This window comes from Kogia breviceps, chromosome 4 (assembly GCF_026419965.1).
Source record: "Kogia breviceps isolate mKogBre1 chromosome 4, mKogBre1 haplotype 1, whole genome shotgun sequence".
In the NCBI taxonomy this organism is placed as follows: Eukaryota; Metazoa; Chordata; class Mammalia; order Artiodactyla; family Physeteridae; genus Kogia; species Kogia breviceps.
Genome location: NC_081313.1, coordinates 59,296,588 through 59,324,200, shown reverse-complemented (window position 1 = coordinate 59,324,200; position 27,613 = coordinate 59,296,588). Strand labels below are relative to the sequence as shown.

The 27,613-nt window shown below is 42.4% G+C and overlaps 2 protein-coding genes across 9 annotated transcripts in view; one reads left to right on the top strand and one right to left on the bottom strand.

Moving 5' to 3' along the window:
* The window catches only part of POC5 (POC5 centriolar protein), a 37,840-nt gene extending 25,485 nt beyond the window's left edge, over positions 1-12,355 (top strand). For 5 of the 8 annotated variants that reach the window (XM_067031167.1, XM_067031171.1, XM_067031172.1 and 2 more), the window contains 3 exons: positions 3,898-4,175; positions 8,802-8,978; positions 11,414-12,017. In XM_067031167.1, coding sequence (XP_066887268.1) covers positions 3,898-4,175; positions 8,802-8,978; positions 11,414-11,557 — 599 coding nt within the window. In that variant the 3' untranslated portion in view covers positions 11,558-12,017. Of the gene's footprint in view, positions 1-3,897; positions 4,176-8,801; positions 8,979-11,413 lie in introns of all 8 variants that reach the window. The other 3 variants (XM_067031166.1, XM_067031169.1, XM_067031170.1) reach the window with 3 other exon arrangements.
* A 2,765-nt stretch (positions 12,356-15,120) lies between these two features.
* The window catches only part of ANKDD1B (ankyrin repeat and death domain containing 1B), a 57,822-nt gene continuing 45,329 nt past the window's right edge, over positions 15,121-27,613 (bottom strand). The window contains 5 exon segments of the mRNA XM_067033296.1: positions 15,121-15,386; positions 16,561-16,687; positions 19,615-19,836; positions 24,316-24,411; positions 25,958-26,093. Coding sequence (XP_066889397.1) covers positions 15,325-15,386; positions 16,561-16,687; positions 19,615-19,836; positions 24,316-24,411; positions 25,958-26,093 — 643 coding nt within the window. The 3' untranslated portion in view covers positions 15,121-15,324.

The window sequence follows — 27,613 nt, the reverse complement described above, 5'->3', positions numbered from 1 at the left end:
AGTGAAATATAATTGAAAGCACTTTAAAAGACAAAAAATACTTTAACATGTAAGAGGATACTCATGATATAATTATTTCAGTCTTAGGTTAGCCTCCAAAGTTTCATGTACACATTGAACATTTTTGCAGTATTTCCTCATATTAAATCCTGTTTGAAACTCAGTTTTAGACAATTTCATTTTGTACCATCATTAATATGATTTCAGTCCTGTGAATAACTTGTCTGTGCTTGTTATGCCCTCATTTTAAAGCATCAACAGTTTTTATTTCAATTGTGCGTGCTATGGATGGTAGTGAGTTAAGGCAAATCGTTTTCTTTCTGAAGCAGTCATGGTGTGTGGCCCACATGCAAATTAGAAACTTAGAATCATAGAATCTTGAAGCTGAATGGTTTATCTTGCTAATACCCAAATGAGTACTTGATTTCTCTAGTAAATCGTCTTTTAATTGAGTATTAATGCTAAAAACAAACTTACTGTCCCCAATGATTGGATGGTCTGCTTTTGGTTGTAATTGTTAGCAAGTTGTATATATTAAATTGAAGAATTTAATTATCTACTTGTAACAGATACTGGGTTTCACAAGTACAGTGAGAAATTATAGTCATTAGAACTTGCTACATTCAATTGCAAGAAATCTATTTCTCGTAACCTACTTAAGACGAATTTACTTAGGACAGAGTGTTTCACCACCTTAATAAATTTACCATCTTAAATTTTAAATTCAAATACAGCTATGTCTCTTACAGGCAAATATCCATAACAGGACTTGGAGAAAATGTATTCTGATAATTATACAACATGATTTATTTTGCTCCTGTTGCTTTTAAGTCTACTGTCATATGCAGCTAATGCCGGGTTCTGGGATCCCAGCTGTTTTCAGTGGACTTGTGCTTTGCTTTGTTTTGTTTTATTTAATTCTGGCCATGCCATGTGGCATGTGGGATCTTAGTTCCCTGACCAGGGATCGAACCTACACCCCCTGCATTGGAAGCACGGAGTCTTAACCACTGGACTGCCAGGGAAGTCCCCTTGTGCTTGGTTTACCGTAACAATGGGGAATAAAGATAAACAGGACTAGTAAGACACATGTTAGCAGTACACACTAGTGTTCATGGAGCTACCAAAGGCAAAAGTTCAGTGTAATGTAATGCTGGATTTGCTCTGTGATATTTGTCTTGTGGCATTTTAATAACAGCTATTAAAATAAATTTTTAAAAATTCTCACAAGAGGGACTTCCCTGGTGGCACAGTGGTTAAGAATCCATCTGCCAATGCAGGGGACACAGGTTCGAGCCCTGGTCCGGGAAGATCCCACATGCTGCAGGGCAACTAAGCCCCTGTGCCACAACTACTGAGCCTGCGCTCTAGAGCCTGCAAGCCACAACTACTGAGCCCGCATGCCACAACTATTGAAGCCCGTGCACCTAGAGCCCATGCTCTGCAACAAGAGAAACCACCGCAATGAGAACCCCATGCACCGCAAAGAAGAGTAGCCCCTGCTCACCACAACTAGAGAAAGCCCGTGCACAGCAACGAAGACCCAAGGCAGCCAAAAATAAATTTTAAAAATAAATAAATACTTTTTTGTGTGTGTGGTATGCGGGCCTCTCACTGTTGTGGCCTCTCCCGTTGCGGAGCGCAGTCTCCGGACACGCAGGCTCAGCGGCCATGGCTCACGGGCCCAGCCGCTCCGCAGCATGTGGGATCTTCTCGGACCGGGGCACGAACCTGTGTCCCCTGCATCGGCAGGCGGATTCTCAACCACTGCGCCACCAGGGAAGCCCAATAAATACATTAAAAAAAAAAAATTCTCACAAGAAAAAAAAAAATACTTCTGGCCCCCTTAAAGCAATTGTTTTTTATAATGCAGATTTTAATAATTCAGTGTTTCTAATGTACTGCTCTACTTGTTAGAGCAAAATAAATATTTGATTTTTTTTAAGCTCTTCTGATTCTCTGCTAGCCATAATCTGCAGTGCATCTCATGTTGTACAATATCCTAATAAATCTTATAGCTTGGATAAAAGTTTCTATGAGGTAGACAAAATATGTCAATACAAATGGCCTTTAAAGGGATACCTGCCAATTTTTAAAGTAGTTTTAGGAACAGTAGAAAAATGCTTTCCAACTGAAAAACATACCCAGTTAAAGCGGGAATAATTACTATACTGGTTCCACATCTGATAAGTCTGCCAGCCACCTAAGAAAAGAGACAGTCAGTCACTTTCTATGAAAAACATGTTAAAACTCAGTGAGTATGTGTGTGTGTTTTGTTTTCAAAGCAAAAGCAGTATTTTATGTTGAATTCATCTCTTTCATCAAATTATTTCAAAGGGCCTATGCATTATAATCCTCATTAAACTTTGTTAATGAAGTAACTATTGCTCTATTTTATATAAAGATAGTCTAAGACAAGAACTTATACAGAAGTTCAAATTTCTGGATGGAACTTATACAGAAGTCCAAATTTCTGGAATTTCTGGAATGAGAACAACATGGAAAACCTTTTTAGCATAGGGCTACATAATGCCCTCTATTCATATATTCTGAAACATCTCAGTGACTGAATATTGAAATCCTCACCTTGATGTTTGGAACCAGAGATATAGTCTTTTTTTTGGGGGGGGGCGGCTATGTTGGGTCTTTCTTGATGCACATGGGCTTTCTCTAGTTGTGGTGCGCAGGCTTCTTATTGCGGTGGCTTCTCATCGCAGAGCACAGGCTCTGGGTGTGTGGGCTTCAGTAATTGTGACGCACGGGCTCTGTAGTTGTGGCTCGCGGGCTGTAGAGCACAGGCTCTGTAGTTGTGGCTCACGGGCTTAGTTGCTCCGTGGCATATGGGATTTTCCCGGACCAGGGATCGAACCCATGTCCCCTGCATTGGCAGGCGGATTCTTAATCACTGCGCCACCAGGGAAGCCCTGAAGAGATAGTCTTAAATGGAAATTTTAACCAAATTCTAATACTTGGCGGGGGAATCTAGAATAGGACCCTTCATCCTGGCTTCTGGAAGCTGACGTTATTTATTACTTTGATCTAAGATTAAGGTTCAGTTTTGAGAGAAGGTTTCTATATATGTGTCACTAAAATCAGTTAAGTGTGCAAATATGCTCTTAATTCATGACATATAATCTACCTGCAAGAACTCATTTCTTTTACAGTATCAAAAGTAAAGATTTTAGTGTTACTTATTGATTTATTATTATTTGCTGAAAAAATCAAGAATTAAAAATACATTGGGGGCTTCCCTGGTGGCGCAGTGGTTGAGAGTCCTCCTGCCAATGCAGGGGACACGGGTTCGTGCCCCCGTCCAGGAGGATCCCGCGTGTCGTGGAGCGGCTGGGCCCGTGAGCCATGGCCACTGAGCCTGCGCGTCCGGAGCCTGTGCTCCGCAACGGGAGAGATCACAACAGTCAAAGGCCCGCGTACCGCACACACACAAAAAAAATACATTGGTTTTGTTAGGCTAAGAGCAATAGATGGTAAATGAAGAGGGTATGGTGATATCAGAAAACTATTCTAAACATCTAACTACCAGGCCATTTATCAGGCTAGTTGTATTAAATAATGCAAAGAACATAAATCTTTAGGCACAATGTGACCATATTATTATAGTGGTTGTAAGGTCCCAGCTGAGTACATAATTTATCATTCATTAGCTTTCACATGTTGAAGGAAGTGGTCTGAAGTCTTTAGTGGTTAATGCTGACATTAACCAGTTAACACTGACAAACTGCATTAACCAAACAGTGTTAACCTATCCAGTATATGACACATTTCTACATTTCTGTTGGACCACTTTTTAGAGATTATGTATTTTCATTGTCGGGAAGATAAAAGTAATCTTAACTTGGAAGAGTGTTAATGGAATTAATTTGTGATTTATACGGACAGACTTCACAAATAATAAAAGGGAAGAGTATGGTCCTGGTGTTCAAGGAAAAGAACATTCTTCTCATTTGGATCCTTCAGCTCCTCCGATGCCCTCAGCAATTGCAGTGCCGCCATCCCCGCCAGCGGCAGCCCTGGGAGCCACCTGCACGGCTGCCTTTCCCTCTGCTGCTTCCAGCACTCCCGCCGGGGCTGCTTCCACTTCCTCTGTTCACCTTCCTGTTTCTGCTCCTCATGGCGCTGCATCAACAGCTACAGCTTCCGCTACACAGGAAGAAATGGTCGGTACAGTTAACTCAGGTGCCTGTGTTGGGAAAAGGGCTCCAAACTTGTTTGTATATTGGATATTTTGAACTCAGAGCATATTTTCCCATGGAGAAAAGAGTCTGGGCTTCCCTGGTGGCGCAGTGGTTGAGAATCCGCCTGCCGATGCAGGGGACATGGGTTCGTGCCCCGGTCCGGGAGGATCCCACGTGCCGCTGAGCGGCTGGGCCCGTGAGCCATGGCCGCTGGGCCTGCGCGTCCGGAGCCTGTGCTCCGCAATGGGAGAGGCCACAGCAGTGAGAGGCCCGCAAAAAAAAAAAAAAGAGTCTATATGGTCTTGAGGCCAATCCACAGAAAATATTTAATACCCAAAGTAGCTAAAACATGAATTTGTAATGAAAATAATACCTGAAAATTCTATTACAGTAGTGATAATTAAACAAAAATGAAGAACTTTTTAATTTTAAAGGAAATTAGTGGGTATTGTCAAGGGCTTAGGAGGCTAATGGCTTTTTTATATATTCTTATTTAACCACAGCTTCCCTTTTTCTGGATGCAGACATATTAACACTACTCTGTAGTGACTCCATCTTGATTAGGTTTTTTTTCCTGCGGTATGCGGGCCTCTCACTGCCGTGGCCTCTCCCGTTGTGGGGTGCAAGCTCAGCGGCCGTGGCTTATGGGCCCAGCCGCTCCATGACATGTGGGATCTTCCTGGACCGGGGCATGAACCCGCGTCCCCTGCATCAGCAGGCGGATTCTCAACCACTGCACCACCAGGGAAGCCTTGATTAGGTTTTAAGTTTTCATTTATAATTGGAATGAAGATAGGAATTGTTTTTCCTAAAGTCACTAGCTGCTAATAGAGGAGTCCATAGCAGGGGAAGAGTACTGAATGAGGATGGCATATTTGTGGGAGAATTTACCTGCAGTTAAATTAATCAAGCTATTAATATGCATATTGTGGTTCTGACTTCTCGGCCTCCTGTTGTTAAACCTGTATTCTTCAGTGTCTCTCAAGTGAGGGGCACAGGGATACAGTCCAAGCTTATCAGACTCACCTCTGCATGGCTTTTGTTTAAAAAACCCTATGCCCTTCTTCCCTACTGTGGCTTGGATCTGGCTCAAAGGCATGTACACTTCTGTAAAGGTGCTGGGACGATTCAGATTTGCTTGTCTCCCTCTCCTCCCTGACCCTAACCACTTACATGAGAGGAAGGAAGATGGCAGAGTAGGTTTTAGGTCTTAATTAAGAGTTACAGGGACTTCCCTGGAGGTCCAGTGGTTAAGAATCCACCTTCCAATGCAGGGCACATGGGTTCGATCCCTGGTCAGGGAATTAAGATCCCACATGTCATGGGGCAATTAAGCCCATGTGCCACACTTGCTGAGCCCACACGCCTCAACTAGAGAGAAGCCTATGTGCCTCAGTGAAGATCCCGTGTGCCGCAACTAAGATGCAACGCAGCCAAAAAAATAAAAATAAAAAGAGTTACACAGGCCATTAGAAGGTGCCGTAGAGCTAGGCAGCTTTCTGCAGCTAAGGGATGCATTGAGTCAGCCAGACAATTGGTCATCTGAAGTATTCCAGCCTTTTGCTTTTCTTTTTTGTTTTTCATTTATTTTTGTTTGCATTGGGTCTTTGTTGCTGCGCGTGGGCTTTCTCACTGTGGTGAGCAGGGGCTACTCTTCGTTGCAGTGCGCGGGCTTCACATTGTGGTGGCTTCTCTTGTTGTGGAGCATGGCCTCTAGGCACGCAGGCTTCAGCAGTTGTGGCACGTGGGCTCAGTAGTTGTGGCACACGGGCTTAGTTGCTCTGCAGCATGTGGGATCTTCCCGGACCAGGGCTTGAACCTGTGTCCCCTGCATTGGCAGGCTGCACCACCGGGGAAGTCCCTTGAATTTCTGCCTTTTGGAAGCTACTAACTTTGGGGAAAAATACGTTGAGATCTGCTATTTTTGCATTTCTTAAATATGACTTAAGAGAAATCTGAATGTGTGGGGGAGTTTTGATTTAGAAATAAGACACTAAAATTCAACCCCGACATACATTCAAGCTGTGTTTATTTTTCATGATTACACATTTTGAAGTGTGATCCTATACTGATGATCTCATTTAAAAAACACAGTATTTATTTAAATTTCTGGTTTGTCATTCATGTTGCATATCCAGATAACACATAGAGCTAGATTTTTCAAAATTCCCTTCTTAAAATATGACTACACCATTTGTACATCTGGGTTTATATCTGAATCTGAACATGCATAAGGAGAACCGAATGAATGAGTGTACTTATCACCCTTTTTATTTTTTTGAAACAATTTGGTCACCTGAGAGAATTTTGAAGTCTTTGAAACCTGAAAAACACAATATTATATAGATAGCCCTTCTTCTTCCCCCACCCCTCCAGCTACATCCTGCTCCTTCAAAACAGACACCCATTCAATTTCATTCACATAAATACAGCATTCAGGGTTAGAGAGAAAGGAGAATCACAAGTAAATCAATCAGTAAGTGCCATGCTAGTTTTCTTCCTTTCTTATTAAAATACTCAGATTTACCTCAAGTATGTATTCTTGTTTTTAAAAAGAACCATACTGACCAAAGGAAAAACAAATACATTACTTGGATTACCCACCTTACATGAAACCATTATTGTTGGGAACAGGAAAAGAAGAGAGATTTGTGATCCAGGCCTGGCTATCTTTCTCTTCATTTGAATCACAGAGGCTTCCTATGAACATTCAAAACTTTTTCTAGTCTTCTTCAGTAATTTCCAGTAGCTAAAAGGAGGTGTGTGTAGAAAGTAAACTGCAGAGAATCAGGAGACAAATAACTGGAGAAGGGAGGATTACCATTCTAGTGAAAGAATATTTTCATCTGTAAAATTATTTCCTTTTTGCAGACATCATCAGTATGTTAAAGAAAATATCAGAATTTCATGGTGGCAAATATTTTCAAAAAACGTGCTTGCTTCGGCAGCACGTTTACTCAAAAAAAAAAAAAAATATATATATATATATATATATATATATGGCAGTTATACAAGCAAATGTACTATTGTAGTTCACAAAGTTGAACAATAGATGGCACTTTACTTTTTCTAACTCCATTTGAAATAATCGAGGGGTTTTAATTGGATTTTTAAGCTATTCAGTAAAGTTTCTCTTCTATGCTCTTCATCTGAACAGAAAGTGAAAGGCTAGCATTAGTCAGTTGGGCCTGCTCTCCCTGTTTCATACATGAGGAAATTGAGGCTTAGGGAGAGTAACTTGCCAGTGGACACAATTACTAATGCAATTGTAATTCAGACTTTGACAATCTGGCTTCAGAGCCCTGTACTCTCAACCAATAATCTGCATTGTTTCCATGTCAGATATTAAGATACAAATATTGGGGTTTTTAAAATATGTCATTTCTCTTTTTCTTATTCCTTTTGACTTCTGCCCCACACTAATGTAATTAGTTGATCATGGAAAAAAAAAATGAGTACATGTATGTATCACTCCTGACGTAAATGTAATCCTTCTGGTGTATTGTCCAGTGGTAAGCAACAAAAACTGTAAAACCTGACATTACCTTTTGATATGATCATCTCGCTTTTTGCAATACATTCTACAAATAACTCGCAAAGGAAAAGGAAAATCCAGGAATTCTTTGGTGGTCCAGTGGTTAGGGCTCTGCGCTTTCACTGCTGAGGGCCCGGGTTCCACCCCTGGTCAGGGAACTAAGATCCCACAAGCCGTGTGGTACAGCCAAAAAAAAAAAAAGAAAAATCCTTTTTTTTTTTTAAAAAATTACAAAAGTTTGCTATATATAATAGGAAAAGAACTGGGACAGTTAAACTGTAGTTTGTTGATATAAAAACCTCTCATTAAAAATGATAGCTGGTCTCATGTATAAAATAGATAACTAATAAGAACCTGCTGTATAAAAATAAATAAAATTCAAAAATTCAAAATAAAATGATAGCTGGTCTCTATTTATGAAAAATATATTAACAATGCCATAAGAAAAAGGGGAGGACACAAAAGCATATGAGTAATGATGATTTATCCATAAGGGTCAGAAGTTCATATAACAGATTAGCGGTTCAAGAATTAGGGATTGTTTGGGAAGGGAGATGGGTATGACTCTAAAGAAAGGACAGCAGGAGGGAGAGCTTTGTGGGGGATGGAATAGTTCTGTATCTTGATTGCAGTGATAGTTACAGGAACCTACACATGTGATAAAGTGACATAGATCTATGCCCAGGCATCATTCCAATATCAGCTTCCTGGTTTTGACATTGTAATTATATAAGATGTAATCATTGCAGGAAACTGGGTGAAGAATACACAGGACCTCTCTATGCTCTCTTTGCAACTTCCTATGAATCTATAATTATTTCAGAATAAAGTTTTAGAAGTTCCTAAAATCCTACAAAATAGTTGGTATACCAAGGTTAAAGGGGTGTTTGGGGTGCTTGGTTTTATGTTTTGCTTTTTGCCTTATTGTTTAAAAATTTTTCCCCATGTTAGAGTTGGTTGCATATACAATTATTTTAAGTGCCTGTGTATTTTCTTTATAAGTTATAGAAGCAAAAAGTACCATAAATTTTGCCATGGATTTTCTACCAACTGAATATTTTTTTGTTTTTTAGTATGGGCCCAGGGTTGTGACATCAGCACAACAGAAAGCTGGAAGAACAATCACAGCCCGGATCACAGGGAGATGTGATTTTGCTTCAAAAAATAGAATCAGTAGCAGTTTAGCTATAATGGGAGTTTCTCCTCCCATGAGCTCCGTCGTTGTGGAAAAACATCATCCAGTCACAGTGGTGAGTCTGCATTTGATAACTTCTTGTCAAAAAATCTTTTTCCTGAAGAGTTGATAGACTAATATGACATGTTGAGATCAAAATCCATTATGACTGGTACTTGTTCTGCCTTTACTATTACAGTCTTTATATACGTATAATTATCACACCTGCTTTAAATCTACCTTTCCTATTTTAGAAAATTAATTTCAGAAACATTGTTTCTTCTCAATAGTATAAAAATTATCAAATACAATTAATCCAGTGTATTGATGGCCAAAAGGGTAAAGTATATAAATGACTTCTCATTACTTAAAAAAAAAAGACAAAAACTGTTTACTCATTAAGTGCTGTCCATGTAGCAGATTTTTTACTCTAAGAAACACCTACTTTTATGGTTTTTAAGTTTTCCTCCTTTTTTTATTTTTTGAAGTCTTCTATGTTTTCAAATATAATTATAAACATTTCTAATTTGGAAAAAAATCAGGTTGCAATAAATTTATGTGATATAAAGGAAAGTACATGGAATTTAAGCAAAAAAAAAAAAAAAAAAGAAAAAACAAGAAAACCTGAGTTAGTGCCTCAGTTTCGCTACTTACTGCCTTTGTGATCGTATACAAATCAAGTAAAATATTTGAGCCTCCATTTTTTTATGTGTAAAATGGGAGCAATAAGAGTACTTAGCTCCTAGAGTTACTGTCAGGAGTCAGGATTAAATAAGATAACATGAAAATTAAATGAGTTGTATAAAGGCACTTTGTAAATTGTAAAGCCATAAGCAAATTTAACTTAATAAAAGTTACTAGAGAAGGATACATGGGATATCTCTGTTATTTCTTACAATCGCATATGAATCAACAATTGTCTCAAAAAGTTTAATTTCTAAAAGTTACAAGAACACATCCCTAAAGAGAAACAAGGATTGATTTTAAAGAAGAATGCCCTCTATATAAATTCTCAATGTTAAGCAACATTCCTGTCTGCTTAATATGTCAAAAAGATAAAAGGAATGATTTTAAATCCTTTTCTTTCTGATCACTAGATTGTTACTAGATGATTAAGTCAAAAGAAGCTAGATTGATTGTTTAAATTTAGCTTCAGGTAAAACGTGACCACAGTGAAGTGGCAGACTGAGATGGAGGTACCAAGTCCAAACTGAACACATCTTAGCCTTCATACGTTGGACAGCCTCTGAAAGTCCTTAGATGACTTCTCTACGTATTTTTGAAAATGTGAGGTTAGGTATCAAAGATAAGAAATTAACTCATTTCTATTTTTATCAGCACATATGATGTTTATAAAGGGATAGGGGGAGAGAGACTGTCCATTCATAAGGTAAGGAAGATATAAAGATAGCACGTGTTTATTTTTAATTCAGATAACCTGATTTTTGTACTGATTGGAATGATATTTTACAGAAGAAAAACCAAGGAACTAAAGACTTACACCCCTGTTTCTGATATTTATCTCTCAAACTGCCCTTTGTTTATTTAGTATGTTCAATTACTCTTCAGTAATTGGGCACAAATTCATTAGCCATAAACTGCTTCCATTATTACCTACTTTGGATTGTGTAACAGGCACAGTGGCAGTCCTCTGTACTATTTTTATTTTTCATTTTAATCCCAGGATCCTAAGAACTAGAACTACTAGAAACCATTACTAATAAACCGTTCATCAGATTTCTGACACTTGAGCCCATCTGCTGGATAATTGCTTGCTCCTGGTGCTACTTCATCCTGTGCCATGTTGTGTAGATCATGATGCCAGTGGTACCATGAATCTGTTTCTATAGATTCTCTTGCCCATCATCCCTAAGGAGAAATAGCTCTTTTGTCAGGGTCAGAGTAGGTGGTTAGCAACTAAAATTTCATCCTAGTTGCAAGAATCTCTCCCATTTGTAATGGTTATCCAGTTATTTACGTACGAAGAAACATTTATATAAAATACTCTAAGAAAAGAGGTTATTTCTCCTTTTCTTTTTTTTTTTTTTTTTTTTTTCCTGTACGCGGGCCTCTCACTGTTGTGGCCTCTTCCGTTGCGGAGCACAGGCTCCGGACGCGCAGGCTCAGCGGCCATGGCTCATGGGCCCAGCCGCTCCGCGGCACGTGGGATCTTCCCAGACCGGGGCACGAACCGGCATGTGGGATCTCCTTTTCTTTAAAGAGAAAATCTTATTAAAGCAGAATCTGACATAAGGATCTTTGTTTCAAGAGATTTCTTTTTTTTTTTTTTAAGCAAAAGCTGTATCGTAGAGCTTTTGAAATACACAGTGAATGTTTTGATATAATATATATAATTTTACTTCAAGTATTTTAAAGATGACTTTTCTAAGTGGAAGACCCTAATAGGAATCTACATGTACTAATGTTTGTTGGGTTAAGTTATAGATAATGAAAAGATATTTAGTATGTATAATTTTATGGAATTGTTGAAGCATATTTTTGCCTTTTCAGCAAACCATTCCGCAAGCTACTGCAGCAAAATATCCCCGGACCATTCACCCTGAAAGTAGTACCTCGGCTTCCAGATCTCTCGGAACCAGATCAACTCACACCCAGTCTCTGACAAGCATTCAGTCCATAAAAGTGGTTGACTAAAATGAATATGTTCCTATTGAGGTCGTTGAATTCTTCTGGTTTTACTAAGAATTAGAAATCTTTAGTTTTTCAATTTTCATATTCTTAGAACATCATGGATACATCATGTTCATTTCCTCAAAATTACAAGAGACTTTTTCAAGCTGTACCATCCTTTATCTAACTATATGTAGGATTATTTTAATGTGATTTTTATTTAAGCAATTAAGTAAAACTTTTTTGAATTAAAAAAGAAACTAGCCTTAATTTTTTTAACAGGTTCAATCTGTGACCGATTATATCATCAAAGTATATAAATCCTGTTTTTGCAGTGTTATTTCCAAAAGGCTAAATCATTTGCAATGTTACCAAGTAAACTTTGAGCGAGAACTTTACTAAAAAAATTATTTAAACTAATAGAAACTAAGGTATTTTTATTTGAAAATGTAAAAAATAAAAGCCCAGAGTAATATCTTATCACAAAGTTTTTTTGTGACTTTAATATAGTAATCCTCATTTTTCTAGGGCTCTACCAATTAAAAATAGGGGGGCGAATAGCAATACCTATGAATAATTTTTAATGTTAAAAGGGAAGAAATATTTTACTAGCACAATAACAGAGTTACAGAAACATCAAAAAGAAATTTCCTATTGGGACTTCCCTGGCGGTCCAGTGGTTAAGACTTCTTCCAATGCAGGTGGTGTAGGTTCGATCCCTGGTTGGGGAACTAAGATCCCACATGCCACGTGGCCAAAAAACCAAAACAGAAAACAGAAGCAATATTGTAACAAATTCAATAAAGACCTTAAAAATGGTCCTCCACATCAAAAAGAAATCTTTAAAAACAAAAAAAAATTTCCTGTTAGAATGATCCTATTTCAAATGTTCTTTCTTACCTTTTTGAAACTCTATAGCATTGAACCTTTTTTTGGTCTGAACATCCAAACATTGTCCTGTGATGGTACAGCCCTGGACAATTCAGCAAACCTTCCAGGCCTGGCAGAGACTTTTCAATGCCTGGCCGATAGGAAGAAACCATCTGGGCAAACAGATTTAGGAGAACAAGACCAGGCTTCTAATGCTTTTATTGCTGGCTGACTGGGTTATCTAGGGCCAGACACGTAAATTAATCTCAGGGTCCTCATCTGTGAAATAATGAGATCTACCTCCCTACCTATTTCCCAAAGTATTTACGGCTCACATAAAAATGAGTGGATTCTGAGGAACTTGTGAGCAGCCTCAGTTTCCGTATCTTTTACAGAAATGGATGGTTTCAGCCTCTTCCAGTCTGAACATGACCTAGCCCTGTGCTCTATCTTTACTATTGGAAATAGTTTTTCTTATTGCCTCACGTTGTAATAGGACATGAGAGAATAAATGTGAGACTGGCAAATAACCCATTTTCTAAAGGACACACCAAGGCTTTTTTGAACTATAAAAGTATCTGGCTGTGTCTTAAAGAGTATTAGATCCTTCTTATGCAGCGCTTCTTTTGGTTTGTGGCCAGCTACCACTGGTGGCAAACAGCTCCTCTTGGGTTTCAATAAGCACAAATCAACAGCACCTCATCTCCTGCTGCCCGTACCATGGGCATGCTCCTCCCCAGAGCTTCCCTGTCTACTCAGAGAGTCGAGATACTGGCAGGCTCCACTCATATGCAGCCTGGAATTAACATCCCGTTGGGGTAAAAAAAGATCAATTCTTACCTTCTCCCCACATGAATCGTCCTGAGATGCACTCGTCCATTCTTGAGGTCAAATAATCAGTTGTTCCTGATACCAAGTGTTGGCCAATTTGGTAAATCACGCTGGTCTTGGCACTCCCTCCTCCACCATCTCACTTCTTTTTCCTTCACTCCTGCTTCCTTGGGTCTACACTCCTGAAAAAAGCAGTTGCTCATAAACTTTGGTCTTGGGCTGTGCTTTTTTTTTTTTTTTTTTTTTTTTTTTTTGCGATATGCAGGCCTCTCACCGTTATGGCCTCTCCCGTTGCAGAGCACAGGCTCCGGACGCACAGGCTCAGCAGCCATGGCTCACGGGCCCAGCCGCTCCGCAGCATGTGGGATCTTCCCGGACCAGGGCACGAACCCGAGTCTCCTGCATCGGCAGGCAGATTCTCAACCACTGCACCACCAGGGAAGCCCCTGGGCTCTGCTTTTTAAGGAACTTACATGACAACAGGGAATGGTTTTCAGTAAGCAGCTTCCCTGATGGCGCAGTGGTTAAGAGTCCACCTGCCAGTGCAGGGGACACAGGTTCGAGCCCTGGTGTGGGAAGATCCCACATGCCACGGAGCAACTAAGCCTGTGCGCCACAACTACTGAACCTGGGCTCTAGAAGCCATCACAATGAGAAGCCTGCACACCACAACGAAGAGAACAGCCCCCGCTCGCCACAACTAGACAGAGCCCATGCGCAGCAACGAAGACCCAATGCAGCCAAGAATAAATAAGATAAATTTAAATCACAGATCAATAGGTTTTTTTTAAAAAAAATATTGTAAGCATCTTTTAAAGCTTTATCTAAACTCTAGAAATTGTATATTGTCTACAGCACCAAGTAATTAGTGTTAGCCTAATTCAGCTTAAATTCAACAATTAAAACACTTAAACAGTAAGAGTATGTATTCATAGTTGCTTATTATTGCATAAAGAGGTTACCCAGATTTTGAAGCAATGTCAGTGGAAACTGGCCATACTGAAGAACAGGTGGGGACAATGCTTTTCACTAAATACCTTTCTAAAACCTTTTTATAATCATGTGAACATATTACCTGTTTTAAAATTAAGCTTACCATTTACAATCAGCATGAGATGAAGATGTAGAACTATAAATTCATGATATAATAAATGGACTGAAATTGCTCGTGATTTTACTTCTGGGCTTATAGACTTAGAGTCAGAATTTGATAATGGAGAGCCTTAAATTATAATGAACAGGTGCACATAAGCTGATAGAAATTGATACTTGATTTCATATTTCAGAACTTTCTCAGATTACAAAAATAATGTGTGGTTAATATTTTTAAAAATATTGGAAAGTACCAAAAGTACACAGATAATGAAAATCACCTGTAATTACATCACCAAGAGATTAAAAAACATTGGTGCATACACCTCTGGTCTTTCTTAAGTGGTATATTACACATAGGTGTTATTTCAAGCCAACAATCACTGAATTTCCAAAGCAAGTTTCTCTTATGAAATAGAAATAATGGTTAATGATTTCAATACTATGGATGAGGTTAGGCATTTCATAGGCATTCTCCCTTCATCATCACCTCAATATTATAGAAGAGATAGACCTCTTTCCCCCATCCTATAGAGAAGGAAACTAAAGATCTGAGAACTTGAGTGTTAGCATGCCCAAAGGCTCACAGCTAATAAACGGCAAAACCACGATTCAAAACCATGTCTGTCTATTCTAAAACCCTGGGTTTTTTCATTTACCATAATGTTCCCACCATCATAATTTTTTAAAACATGATATACAAAATCCTAGCTTATTCTATCACTAGATATGTTATCACATATTATGTTGCATCAAATGACAGAAATGGGAAAATCATATACAACTTGCCTTAAGCAAAACCAAAAAAGTTGACTTTTCAGTGGTCGGAAAGTGTAATACCATTTTTTCATCTGTTAGAGAATACTGTCACTGCCATCTTCACAGTTGAAAGGAAAATCAGTACTGCTGTTGGAAGAACTTTACGCCATTTGAAGAGCTGAATTTAAGAGGACTGAATACTGAATGGAAAATCATTCAAATACAGTTTCTTTAGGCATTTATGAAACTGCACATTTCTTGGGCCTTGAGTCAGTTTCACTTTTAAATTGACGAATCTCTTCTGGAAAAAATGAGATAACATGATTAACAGCTAACATTTATTAAGCACTTGGCTACATGTTAGGCCCTATTAATCCCACAACAGCCCTTTGACACAGACACTTTTCTAGTTAATAACTGAGAATGCTAGCAGAGTGAGTTCTGTACAGAACTTGCTCAAAATCACAGCCCATTATTTGTTGGAGTTCAGCTATAAGCTCACACAGTCTCGCTCCGGAGTACACGCCCTCACCCAGTGCAGTGGGCTGCCTCTCAGTCTTCCCTGCGAGTTCTCGTGGACACTCTTTCATAGAAGAGAATAAGTTCAAAATTGAGGGAACAGGGCTTCCCTGGTGGCGCAGTGGTTGAGAGTCCGCCTGCCGATGCAGGGGACACGGGTTCGTGCCCCGGTCCGGGAAGATCCCACATGCCGCGGAGCGTCTGGGCCCGTGAGCCATGGCCGCTGAGCCTGCGCGTCCGGAGCCTGTGCTCCGCAACGGGAGAGGCCACAGCAGTGAGAGGCCCGCGTACCGCAAAAAAAAAAAAAAAAAAAAAATTGAGGGAACAAACCCAGAGCTATAGGAGGATAATGTCATGGAAGGTAAGCATAATCCATGCACACTATTCCTCATACCTACCACTGCTTGAAACTGAATATCGGATCCGTGATCTGATGTGCCTTTATGTTCTCAGTTTCAGGTGAAACTGCACCAGCGAAAATAATGGTGATGAGTTTTCAAAGCATCTTCCCTGACAGTATGGTCTTTGGCAGAGTGCTTTTTAGCAGTAATCCCAGCTGGCAAAATAATTGCCTGTCTGCTCTTTTCTCTCAGCGTAGAAGTAACTTTTTCAAACATACTAACTGGCAGAGTTCCCAAGAGGAACGGGCATGTTGAGCGAGACAATTCTTAGTTGTAGAGCACTGTCCTATAAGATGGTTTAGCACTCCTGCTCCCCTCCTCCCACACATGCACACACACAAAAGTACTCCTACACTTTTCAAATGCCCAGCAGGGGAATGTCACAGAACCACCAGGCTAACAACGGGACCAGTGCTGACTAAGTCACCAGAGGAGAAGCTGCATGTTCTGACACCAAAAGCTGGGACTGCTGTGGCTCAGGGGAGTACTTTTGCCGACCGTCCCCTACCATTTTAAGAGAGTGGGAGCTCCTCTCTGTTAAAAACTGTAACTCACCAGCTAGTTCTGAGAAGCCCGCGCACACCAGCCCTTCGTACAGGTGCTTGACCGGTGTGGCCTGTGTCACCGGGACCCCGTGCAGCCAGATGAGCAGAGCCCCGTGGCCGTGTTCACGGAAGCTCTCCTCTCCCGTGGCAAGCACAAAGGGCAGATGCTGACACCTCCTTACTGTGAACTCGGTTCTAACGAAAGTTCCATATGACTGTGGTTGCATTTGCATTCCTCCTCTGGCAGCCGTGAGGTAAGAAGCCCAGTGGATGAAAGCCCTTCCATTCACCTCACTGGTACTTCTAGGGGGACCAGAGTTTGGAGTCTCTCGGCACTTGCCACGCACCTGCTGTGCTTAACACAGATGAAAGCTGAGGATGAGAGAGGGGAGGGACAATCTTAAAGAGATGTGGAGCTTTGCTTCAACGTTCAGGTGGCCCTGCTAGAGGCTAGCACTTCTCAAACTTAAGATGTGCAATTCACCTGAGGGTCTTGTTAGAGTGAAGGTGCTGGTTCAGTCAGTCTGGGGTGAGGATCTGCAGGTGAGTTAGCTCCCAGTTCCTGCTGCTGCCGCCCGTGAACCACACCCTAAGCAGCCAGCATGCACCCACCTGCCAGTCCAGCTTCCAGGAAACTCCTCTGGTAGAAGTCTGCAACCCCCGGCCAGGCCAGGGCTCTTCACTGGGCAGATCTCACTGGACGCCTAACCCCTGAGAGGTGTTCAGGGGAGTGCTGGGATACAGAGATGGGAACCGTGGTCACTCGCGGCTGGAGGTCACAGTTACAAACCCATGCCAGGTTCCTAGCTCTGCCAGATTGCGAGATGAGGAGGGCCTGAGCTCTGGGGAGGAAATCCGCTGCACAGACTGTTAGAGGGGCAGGCGTTTCAGGGAGAACAAACTATATGCATGAAGAAGGTACTCCTAGGGACTTCCCTCGTGGTCCAGTGGTTAAGACTCTGCACTCCCGGTGCAGGGGGCCTTGGTTCGATCCCTGGTCAGGGAACTAGATCCAACAAGCTGCAACTAAAGAGCCCACATGCCACAACTAAATAGCCTGTACTCGGCCACAGAGATCTCGCATGCAGCAACAAAGACCCAGCCCAGCCAAATAAATAAATAATTTTTTTTAAAAAAATGTATTCCTAGGTGAATCCAGTTCCTTTCTTAAACCTTGCCACTGCCAGACTAATTTTTCTTTTTTGTTTTTTTTGCGGTACACAAGCCTCTCACTGTTGTGGCCTCTCCTGTTGCGGAGCACAGGCTCCGGACACACAGGCTCAGGGGTCATGGCTCATGGGCATAGCCACTCCGCGGCACGTGGGATACTCCCGGACCGGGGCACGAACCCGTATCCCCTGCATCGGCCGGCGGACTCTCAACCACTGCGCCACCAGGGAAGCCCCAGACTAATTTTTCTTAAATACCATCATCAACGTGTCATTCCTTTGCTCAAAAGCCCACCAACTCCATTGTGCCAGTAGCATAACCCAGGGTTACAATGTAATTGGATTGTAAACGTTACTATTATCATGCCAACTAGATTATCAATCCCATTAAATACGCACCATGGCTTACAGAGCTGATGTATGCTTCCCCTGGCACAGCTAAACACAGTCTAGGCACTCCGTAATGTGTGAAGGAAACACATCAAAACTCCCCTTATCCTGATGGCAAGTACTCTGAAAGCACACTACATTTCCAAATCAATTTTTTAGGTCAAGAGAAATTACCAGAAGGCAACCCCATTTTCCTAAAGACTTCACAGAACACTATGTGCCTAATTAGCAACAAGGAGAAATCTTAACAATACAAAAGAAATCTTTTTAGAAACTGTAGTCAATATTCAACATTTTCAATGCATTATCTTCCATTTTTTCACGTGAAAATGTATCCTTAGAATTAGCAATAAAAGTGTCATAATTTACTTGTGTGTGGTATAAGTAGCATGTGCCCATGGGCTGTGGTTCTGCTATCCCCAATCCCCAGAAATCAATAACGCATTCACCCCCTGAGCAGGGGACCCCTTCACATCTCATGACAGCCATGTAAGGACAGTGCTCTGAATAAAAAGTTTTGCCAAGAAAAGTCTTTGCTTCTTTGTTTTTAAAGCTAATTAGTTGATAATGCAAACAAGCTTTCAAAGTCTTTGCTTCTTTTTTTTTTTTTTTTTTTTTAATTTTTTGTGATATGCGGGCCTCTCACTGTTGTGGCCTCTCCCGCTGCGAAGCACAGGCCCCGGACGCGCAGGCTCAGCGGCCATGGTTCACGGGCCCACCCGCTCCGCGGCACGTGGGATCTTCCCGGACCAGGGCACGAACCCGTGTCCCCTGCTTCGGCAGGCGGATTCTCAACCACTGCGCCACCAGGGAAGCCCTGCTTCTTTGTTTTTAAAGCTAATTAGTTGATAATGCAAACAAGCTTTCTGTATTTTCTAGGTTTGGGTCAAATCATAAAAAAGCAAAGCTAAGGACTCCGACCTCACTAATTCTGACAGCTGGAGTCTGGCTGAAATGATTCCATGGCTTGGAATCCTCTAACCAAGAGAGCCATGGGTCTCTATCCCACAGTCTCTCATGGGACACCTGGTCTCACCAAGGCCATGACCTACAAGAACCCCTTGCCCCAGGCCTGGTTTAAGGGATTCCTTCCTGGTGTGGAAGCCCTAAACAGTGAGCCTCTTGTTAGGGAATGAATCCATTCACCCCAGGATGATCTCAAGGAACTCCAGAAATCAGGTGGCCTCCCAGTGACAAGCCAACCGTTAAATTCTTGCTTCCCTTATGCCCAATTCAGTTGAGAACCTTAATTTCCTTCTAGGCTAAATGCCACCTTTTCAATATGGCTCAATAAAAGTAATCATCCTTTGCAAACTTCAGTCTACTGCAGATTCCCATGAGTACCAGCAGTCTGCAAGGTTCCCAATCACCTCTGTGGTCCTAAGCTAACTGTCCCCACTCCTGGGCCCCTGCAGTCTGTTGCTTATCAAGAGCACTGGACACCCACTTGGAAGATGGGCACCAGTAAGGATGGCTCTTCCTAATACCAAATGCCTCCTGCCCACATCCCCTGGGCCATGCTGACCTGACCACTGCTCCTCCATGGCTCTGATCTGGGCGTCTGTAAAGTTCCACAAACGGGCCAGCCTCTGCCACTAGTTGGTCTTCAGCTGATGGAAAGCCAGGTGCCAGAGGAGACTGCGAATGTGCCTGGTCTCCTGACTGTGATCTTGCTTGGACGTCAGAGTAAAGCTGGTTGATGGGTCCTTGATGTTCTCACCACGCTCCTAGATTGAAGGTAACTGTATCAGATGATTTCAGACATTTTCTGCTGATTGCCTTATTTCAGAGTATATACGTATATATTTTTTCAGATGTAACCCAAAGAGTGGTAACTGAGACTGTGTTTTCAATATTAACTATAACTGGATCATTTTTTTGTCCCTGGTGGTGCAGTGGTTAAGAATCCACCTGCCAATGCAGGGGACACGGGTTCGAGCCCTGGTCTGGGAAGATCCCACATGCCGTGGAGCAACTAAGCCTGTGCACCACAACTACTGAGGCTACGCTCTAGAGCCCGTGAGCCACAACTATTGAGCCCACATGCCTAGAGCTTGTGCTCTGCAACAAGAGAAGCCACTGCAATGAGAAAACCTCACACCACAAAGAGTAGCCCCTGCTCACCGCAACTAGAGAAAGCCCCTGCACAGCAATGAAGATCCAATGCAGCCAATTAATTAATTTTTTTTTAAAGCTGGAGTCTGTCTGACACAGGAAATGTGAGGGATTTTGCCATGCTGTATCGCATGCCTCTATCCCAGCCTGCTTACCCCCCCAAAAGAAAACAGAGGGGGGTATGATGACTACAGAAATGTCACAGCAACAAATGCATCTTCAAAGGCGTTACTTTCAACCATATCCCTTTTTCTTCTTTGGGGTGTTTGATTTTCTCACATCAAAGTTTCAGTGGGGCCCAGATTGGATGTATTCTTGATAAGACCCCATAGCTCATCCCTCCATTCATCCTGCTCTCTGGTGACTGGGAGGAGAGCAAATGAGCATCCTGACTCTGGGGGCCGAGGAGTGGAGAACACAAGACTCCGAATCATTTTGTATTACAGACCTGCAGCCAGGCTCAGCCCAGCAGCACCGTGCCTGGATTGATTCTTGTTTTCTGATTTGTCAAAGATTCCTTTTGTCCCTTTTTAAGAATCCACCAAAAAAATCCACCAGGGAAGCCCCTGGTGGTTTGAGAGTGGTTGAGAGTCCGCCTGCCGATGCAGGGGACACGGGTTCGTGCCCCAGTCCGGGAAGATCCCATGTGCCGCGGAGCGGCTGGGCCCGTGAGCCATGGCCGCTGAGCCTGCGCGTCCAGAGCCTGTGCTCCACAACGGGAGAGGCCACAACATTGAGAGGCCCGTGTACCGCAAAAAAAAAAAAAAAAAAAAAAAGGAATCCACCAGAGTCCTATAGAATCCAACCAAAACAACTGGAGAAAATCTCAAAGTGAAAGCAGGGGTCATGGTTTCCTATGGCTGCCCCTGTCATACACATGCCAGCAGGGCTCCAGACAAGCCTCCCTCTGGGGAGTGGGAATAAGGGACACACAGGACACAGAGCCCACCAAGAGCTTTGGAACTTCCTACCTATTCTCCTTTCCTCTTTTACATATAGTGAATTTTATCTTTATCTTTCATTTAAATAAAAGTGAGTCAGTGAAAGATACTCTGAACAGCCATACAGGAGTCAATGCTGGGGCAGGAAGTGGACTAAAGGGATATGGGGACCTGGTTTTTGAACCCTATGAGAAGAACGTGGTGAGGCTGGTGCCCCAGCCACCAGCATGGACCAGCCTGCACCGTCACAGAATTGGTGACCTCCTCTGGAAGGCCTATAGACTCCTGGGAAACTTGGCCAAGGAGAACAGCAAGACCCTTCTCTGATATCTGGACTTTGTTAACAGAAGTTGGAATAGGAATGGGAGGAGTTAATTTCCCATAACTTTTTCAGGGTCTTCTTTTTTTTTTTTTAACACTTAAAAAAAAATTAATTTATTTATTTTTTGGCTGTGTTGGGTCTTCATTGCTGTGCACGAGCTTTCTCTAGTTGCGACAAGCTGGGGCTACTCTTTGTTACAGAGCACAGGCTCCAGGCACACGGGCTTCAGCAGTGGCTTGCGGGCTCTAGAGCACAGGCTCAGTAGTTGTGGCACACAGGCTTAGTTACTCCACAGCATATGGGATCTTCCTGGACCAGGACTTGAACCCGTGTCCCCTGCACTGGCAGGCAGATTCTTAACCACTGCGCCACCAGGGAAAGTCCCTTTCAGGGTCTTCTTCTTCACCCCAGCCTTGCTCTACTCCCACAATGCCTGGCTCCCAGGAAATCCTAAAAGAGGTAAGGCCGAGGGTGGGAGATCCAGAAACTTAGGAGCTATGGGCACTGCCCTTTTTCCTTTTTCTCCTCGTTCCATCTCCTGAAAATGTTAAATCCAAGAAGATCAAAACCCCAAACACCACCAATTAAAGGGAAGAATACAAAATGCCTCGGCTTTCAACTCCGCATTATAGCATTTTTATTTCTTTGAGAAACATGCTTGCTTTGTGCGTTCCAGGATTGGGCTGGGCAGTCCTTCAGGCTTCCACAGAAAGGGCCAGGGATTTGGAAAGCCCAGGTCTTTTTCAACAGTCAGTGGAAGCATTAATAACTTGTCTGCAAAGCACTGAACTATTTGCAGGAATAACATAAGCCAGAACTAGAGGAAATTAAAATAGCATAAGCCACAATTTTAGGAAGCTCCCATTTACTTCTGAACCACTGAATTTATTTTTTAAATATAAATTTATTTATTTTATTATTTATTTATTTTGGCTGCATTGGGTCTTTTGTTGCTGCGCGCAGGCTTTCTCTAGTTGTGGTGAGCAGGGGCTACTCTTTGTTGCAGTGCGTGGGCTTTTCATTGCGGTGGCTTCTCTTGTTGCAGAGCATGGGCTCTAGGCACGTGGGCTTCAGTAGTTGTGGCACGCAGGCTCAGTAGTTGTGGCTCGCAGGCTCTAGAGCGCAGGCTCAGTAGTTGTGGCGCGTGGGCTTAGTTGCTCCGCAGCATGTGGGATCTTCCCGGACCAGGGCTCGAACCTATGTCCCCTGCATTGGCAGGTGGATTCTTTACCACTGTGCCACCAAGGAAGCCCTGAACCATTGAATTTAATGATGGATGATTAGGTGGTAATCATTAGGTGGTAATAATTAGGGTAAATGGATATGAGAGAGGAAATTCCAAGCATCTTTTTAATCTTTTCATTAGGAACCATTTTATATTAGGCCAGGATATAAACTTGTTTAATAACAAAGGGAATTTTAAATAATAGATAACAATAAATATATTTGGTTAAAAAAAATTTGTAAGGCTGTATAGTAAAGAAACAAGTCTTCTTCCCACTCCAGACCTCAGGGTCCCAGTTTTCACCAGGGTTAACAAATCTTAGCATTTCTGGGGGTCTACTTCAGCTCTATGGATGCATTATTTATGATTTTCAAAGTTCATCCAACTCTCACATCTTAAGATTTGTTAGGAAAGGGGGCTTATTCATCTGGTGGAAAAATAATTTATTCTCATCTAGGAAAAAGAATCTAAAAATGCTAAGTAGAATTAAAAATAGAACCAATGAATATTCCTATTTTTAAAGAAAATGTGAAAACAAAGATGGAACTTGGGAAAGTATGATCTAAGAAAACGAGAATGAGGCTAGGACAAAGAGGAAGAGGAAAAAGAAGAGAGACAAGAAATCAGAGGAGGAAGGAGAGCGATTAAACAGAATTCTAATTGTCAAATGTTATTTTGTTTTGTTCTGTCCTACAGGCAAATAAGAAAAGTCGGGGGAGGATAGTGTGGCCTTTAAACTGATCCCCATGTACCAGGACTGCTGAGCCAATTAAACGGTACTGTGAGCAAGGAGGCAAATCAATGCCCCTTAAGGATTTAAGGGACATTTCTCAGGATTGGCAAATTAGACATCAGTCCGGGCTTAAGGCTCCTCAGGGGTAGACATGTGAGGGACTAGGACCTAAATTCCGGCTCCAGCCTGTTGGAACAGAGTGGACACTCAGTCTAAGATGGCAGCAGAGGGTGGTGCCTGGTGATGAAACTCCTGCCCGAGGGCATAGACTTGAATCTTGGAGGGGAGGGCATTCTACTGAGAAGCTGCATGAGTGGCAGCTATCAGAGGGAGTATTGATGAAAGAAGACAGAAGGAATGTCTTGGAGACAAGCTTTTGTATTCTCAAGATGAATAAGGTTTTCGTGACCATCGCAGAATACTTGAGTGAGAGTAGCCAGCACAGCGGTATGTGGAAAACTGCAAAACCCTAAATATGAACTTCCTTACCACTCAGTAGAATGTGAGTCTGGGAGCTTCCAGAAGGGACTGTAGCCAGAGACTCCGTGACAGCAGGCCCAGCCAGCAGCTAACCACCTGGGGCATGCATGTCAGGCTCCTTAGAGCCAACGTGGACTGGCCTGCCTGGCCCAACTGAGCCCTACACACTTCAGTTCCAACCACTGGTGCTGACAAAGGATGGAGAGGAAGAGAGGCAGCTCTTAAATGCCTCAAATTGGACAGCACAGGACAGAAGGGGCAGCTATAACCACACTAACCAGGGCCCTGCCCACTAGAGCAGAAAAAAGAATTACACAGACCCCACCCTGCCCCGGAAGAAGAGGGGGCTGCATAAGAGGCCCTCACTGAGCTGAATGCGGCCTTCCTTACCTCTCTCCAGGCGTAGCACCTCTTGGCTTTAATGAGCGTGCCCACGATGAGGCTGCAGTTGTTCCTGGCGGCCACGGCCAGGGCAGTCTTCCCTTGCTAAAAGTCAAAAATCAAAGAGTCAGGCAATGTGGCCTACTGGTTAGGAGCTCTAGCTTTGGAACAAGGGGGCCTGGACTCAAATCCTGATCCTACTGATTCCTTGCAGGGCAAATTTGGGTCAGTCCTCAGCTTCCCTAGGTCTCAATAACTACCCCTCTGAGTAGTGGTGAGGGGCAAGTGTGATAACTCATACAGGGTCCTCAGGACTGTGTGTGGCACAGTCTAGGGCTGTGTGCGGTAATCGTCTAAGAGATGCGAGATATTGATAGTGTCAGGTGCTGTGTCAGTGGGGGAGGGGGAAGGATTTGGGCTTAGGGACCCAACATCAACAGGTTACATTCTACACTTGCCCTATCTATGAGAACCCAAGCATTTCTCCAAGACCGGCAGGGGTCTCCCTGGCTCACTGCACTGTGAAGTCCTCAGCAAATAACGTAATCATACGTTTTTCTCCTCCAAAGTCTGACTCCACCTGTGGCAGAGGCTTTAGTCAGCGTCCCATACCCCACCCACCACAAATAGCGTTTTTCTTCTAAAAGAGACCTCCTGATTTTAGCTGGGCACTCGGCCACCCTGAACATTTCCTAGTCTCCCTTACCCTTGGATATGTGAACTAAGTTCTGGCCAATGGTATGTAAATGGAAGCAGCACATGCAACTTCTGGGAAGTTTCTTTAAAAGAGACTTCAAAGTTTCCTCCTCCCCCAGTGGAATGCTTGCATGATGGTAGGAGCCTGAACAGCCAATTTAGATCAGGAAGTGAAAGCCATGTGTTGAGGAGGGCAGAGTAATAAAACAGAAAAGGGATGGATCTTATTCAGAATACAATCAGTAATGTTAACACTACATAATACAGAATTCAGCTCACTGGTCTCCTATCCAGAAGTTTTTCCTATTATATCATACCACCTCTAACCAAAGATGAGGGGTTGGAGTTGGAATCTTAACCAAATGGAATGAGCAATAAAGGCTGTTCTAGACATAATTTGGGGCATGAATGGCCTGGCACCCATATGGTACCTTATACAAATTACAAATGACGTACCTTGGTCAAGATGAATGTAGTTCAAAGCTAAAGCACACAGCTTTGCAAGCAGTGTCCCCAAGATTTTATGCAGTGCACAAGCTATACACCTACACTTTTTTCCCAAGCAAAAGATGGTGGTCCTCATTTGTTTTCCAAATGACCCATGAAAAATCTGCTCAGGGATCCTGAAGATAATTTAAATGAATGGTCAGAAGTAACCTCGGAAGAAGTTCCAACCTCAGAAACCCATGTTTCTATGCTTAGAGATCCAGAAACTTATCCTGATAATTCTCTCACATGGCTGAGTATCTGTGAAATCCAACTGCCACCAATTCAAATGATTTGCCTGCTAGTCCAGGAACTGAGACCCAGGTGAGCCTGAAAATTAGAGCTGAAAGTAATCAGCGTCTAATCAAGAGACAGTAATGAAATTAGGAAGAACTGCATTTTGCAGGCATTTAGCAAGCCTCTAATCGTATGCTATCCAAATTCTGTCTTGTAAAGCCATCTGAATCACCATAATTAGCCTATTTTGGGAAGGCAGCATTCTGGGAGCCAGAGGTTTCAAGCTCATAGGAAAACCTTCGCAGAGAGTATAGCTGGAGTAGAAATCCAAATACTTGCGCTGTTGAGGGCGGGTGGCCCTCGGAGAGCTTTGTGACATCACAGGCTGAGAGGACAGGGAAAGTCAACTTTATACCAAAACTTGGCTCTTTTTTTTCCATCCTGAGCAGACCTTAATTCAGTCTTAGAAACAGTCACTTATCTTTGGTAAAAATTGTGGGAACAGGCAGAAAAGATAGGTTTTATTCATTAATTACATATGTCCTGGGTGCCAGCTAGGCACCAGAAGTGTTTAGAAAAGAGGGAGGAGGAGAAAAGAAATCTGGGAAATCAGACTGTGAGTCCCAGGAAACTGTGGCTTTTGTTCTGAAAACAGAATCAAGCTGTAGCACGTGTTCACTGGAATATCCACTCCACTTGCAATGGGGGCCCAACATAATAAGTTCCCTGCCCAAGGCTTTAGAGTCTCTACTCACCAGACTGCCCTGGAGGTGTTAAGTGTTATTGACAAAGTAGAATAAAAGAAAGAACGGGAAGCTATTAACATTTAGCTACAAATGCTAAATGTTAATACTAATGCTAAATGTTAATACTAATGCTAAATGTTAACAGAAGTTAATGAGCCACTACTTGTGTAATTCCACCTAAGTGATGGAAATATGGGTGATTGTGTTTTCCTCCCCTATGTTTTTCTGTTTTCCAAATTGTATTACTTTCATGATCAGAAAAAGAAAACCCACTGGGACAAGTAAAGTAACATATCACTACTTCAGATCCCACAAACATGCAACCTGTGATTCTGAAATAGACTAGGGAGGACGCAGGCTTGCACTGACCTGATGACCAGTGAGGTCGAAGACTAGGAAGGAAAAACTGCAACTTCTGGAAGTGCTGGGCAGCCAAGCAGCCAGTAGCCTTGGCTTTGAAGCTCAGCTCTGCCTCTTACAATGGCCCTGATGTCATCAAATATTCTCTTATAAACTGGGATAATTTCGACTGCCTCACAAAGGAGATGGGAGAATTGAGCTAAGATGTGAGTGAGTACCTAGCCAGGGAGGCCACACAGTGTCTTCTTCTACACCTTTCAGTAAAGCTGGAACCCCAATCCTGCCATGGCTGAGCCTGTGGAACTGCATGTGAAAGAAACAAAGCTGTCTGTCTTTAAAAACACACCTACACAATGGCCTAAGGGTGCAAGCAACCCAAAAGTCTATCCATGGATGATCAGATAAACAAAATGTGGCATATACATGTAAGGGAATAGTATTTAGCCTTACAAAGGAAGAAAATTCTAACACATGCTGCAACTTGGTTGAGCCTTGAGGACACAATCCCCAAAGGGAAAATACTGTACCATTCCACCTAGATGAGGTACCCAGAGTAGTCAAATTCATAGAGACAGGAAGTGGAATGGGGCTCAGGGAGGAGGAAATGAATGTTGTTGTTCATAGAGTTTCAGTTTTGCAAGATGAACGAGTTCTGGAGATTGGTTGCATAACAAAGTGAATATTCTTAACACTACAGAAATGAACATTTTAAAATGGTTACGGGAATTCCCTGGCAGTCCAGTGGTTAGGACTCTGCGCTTTCACTGCCAGGGCCTGGGTTC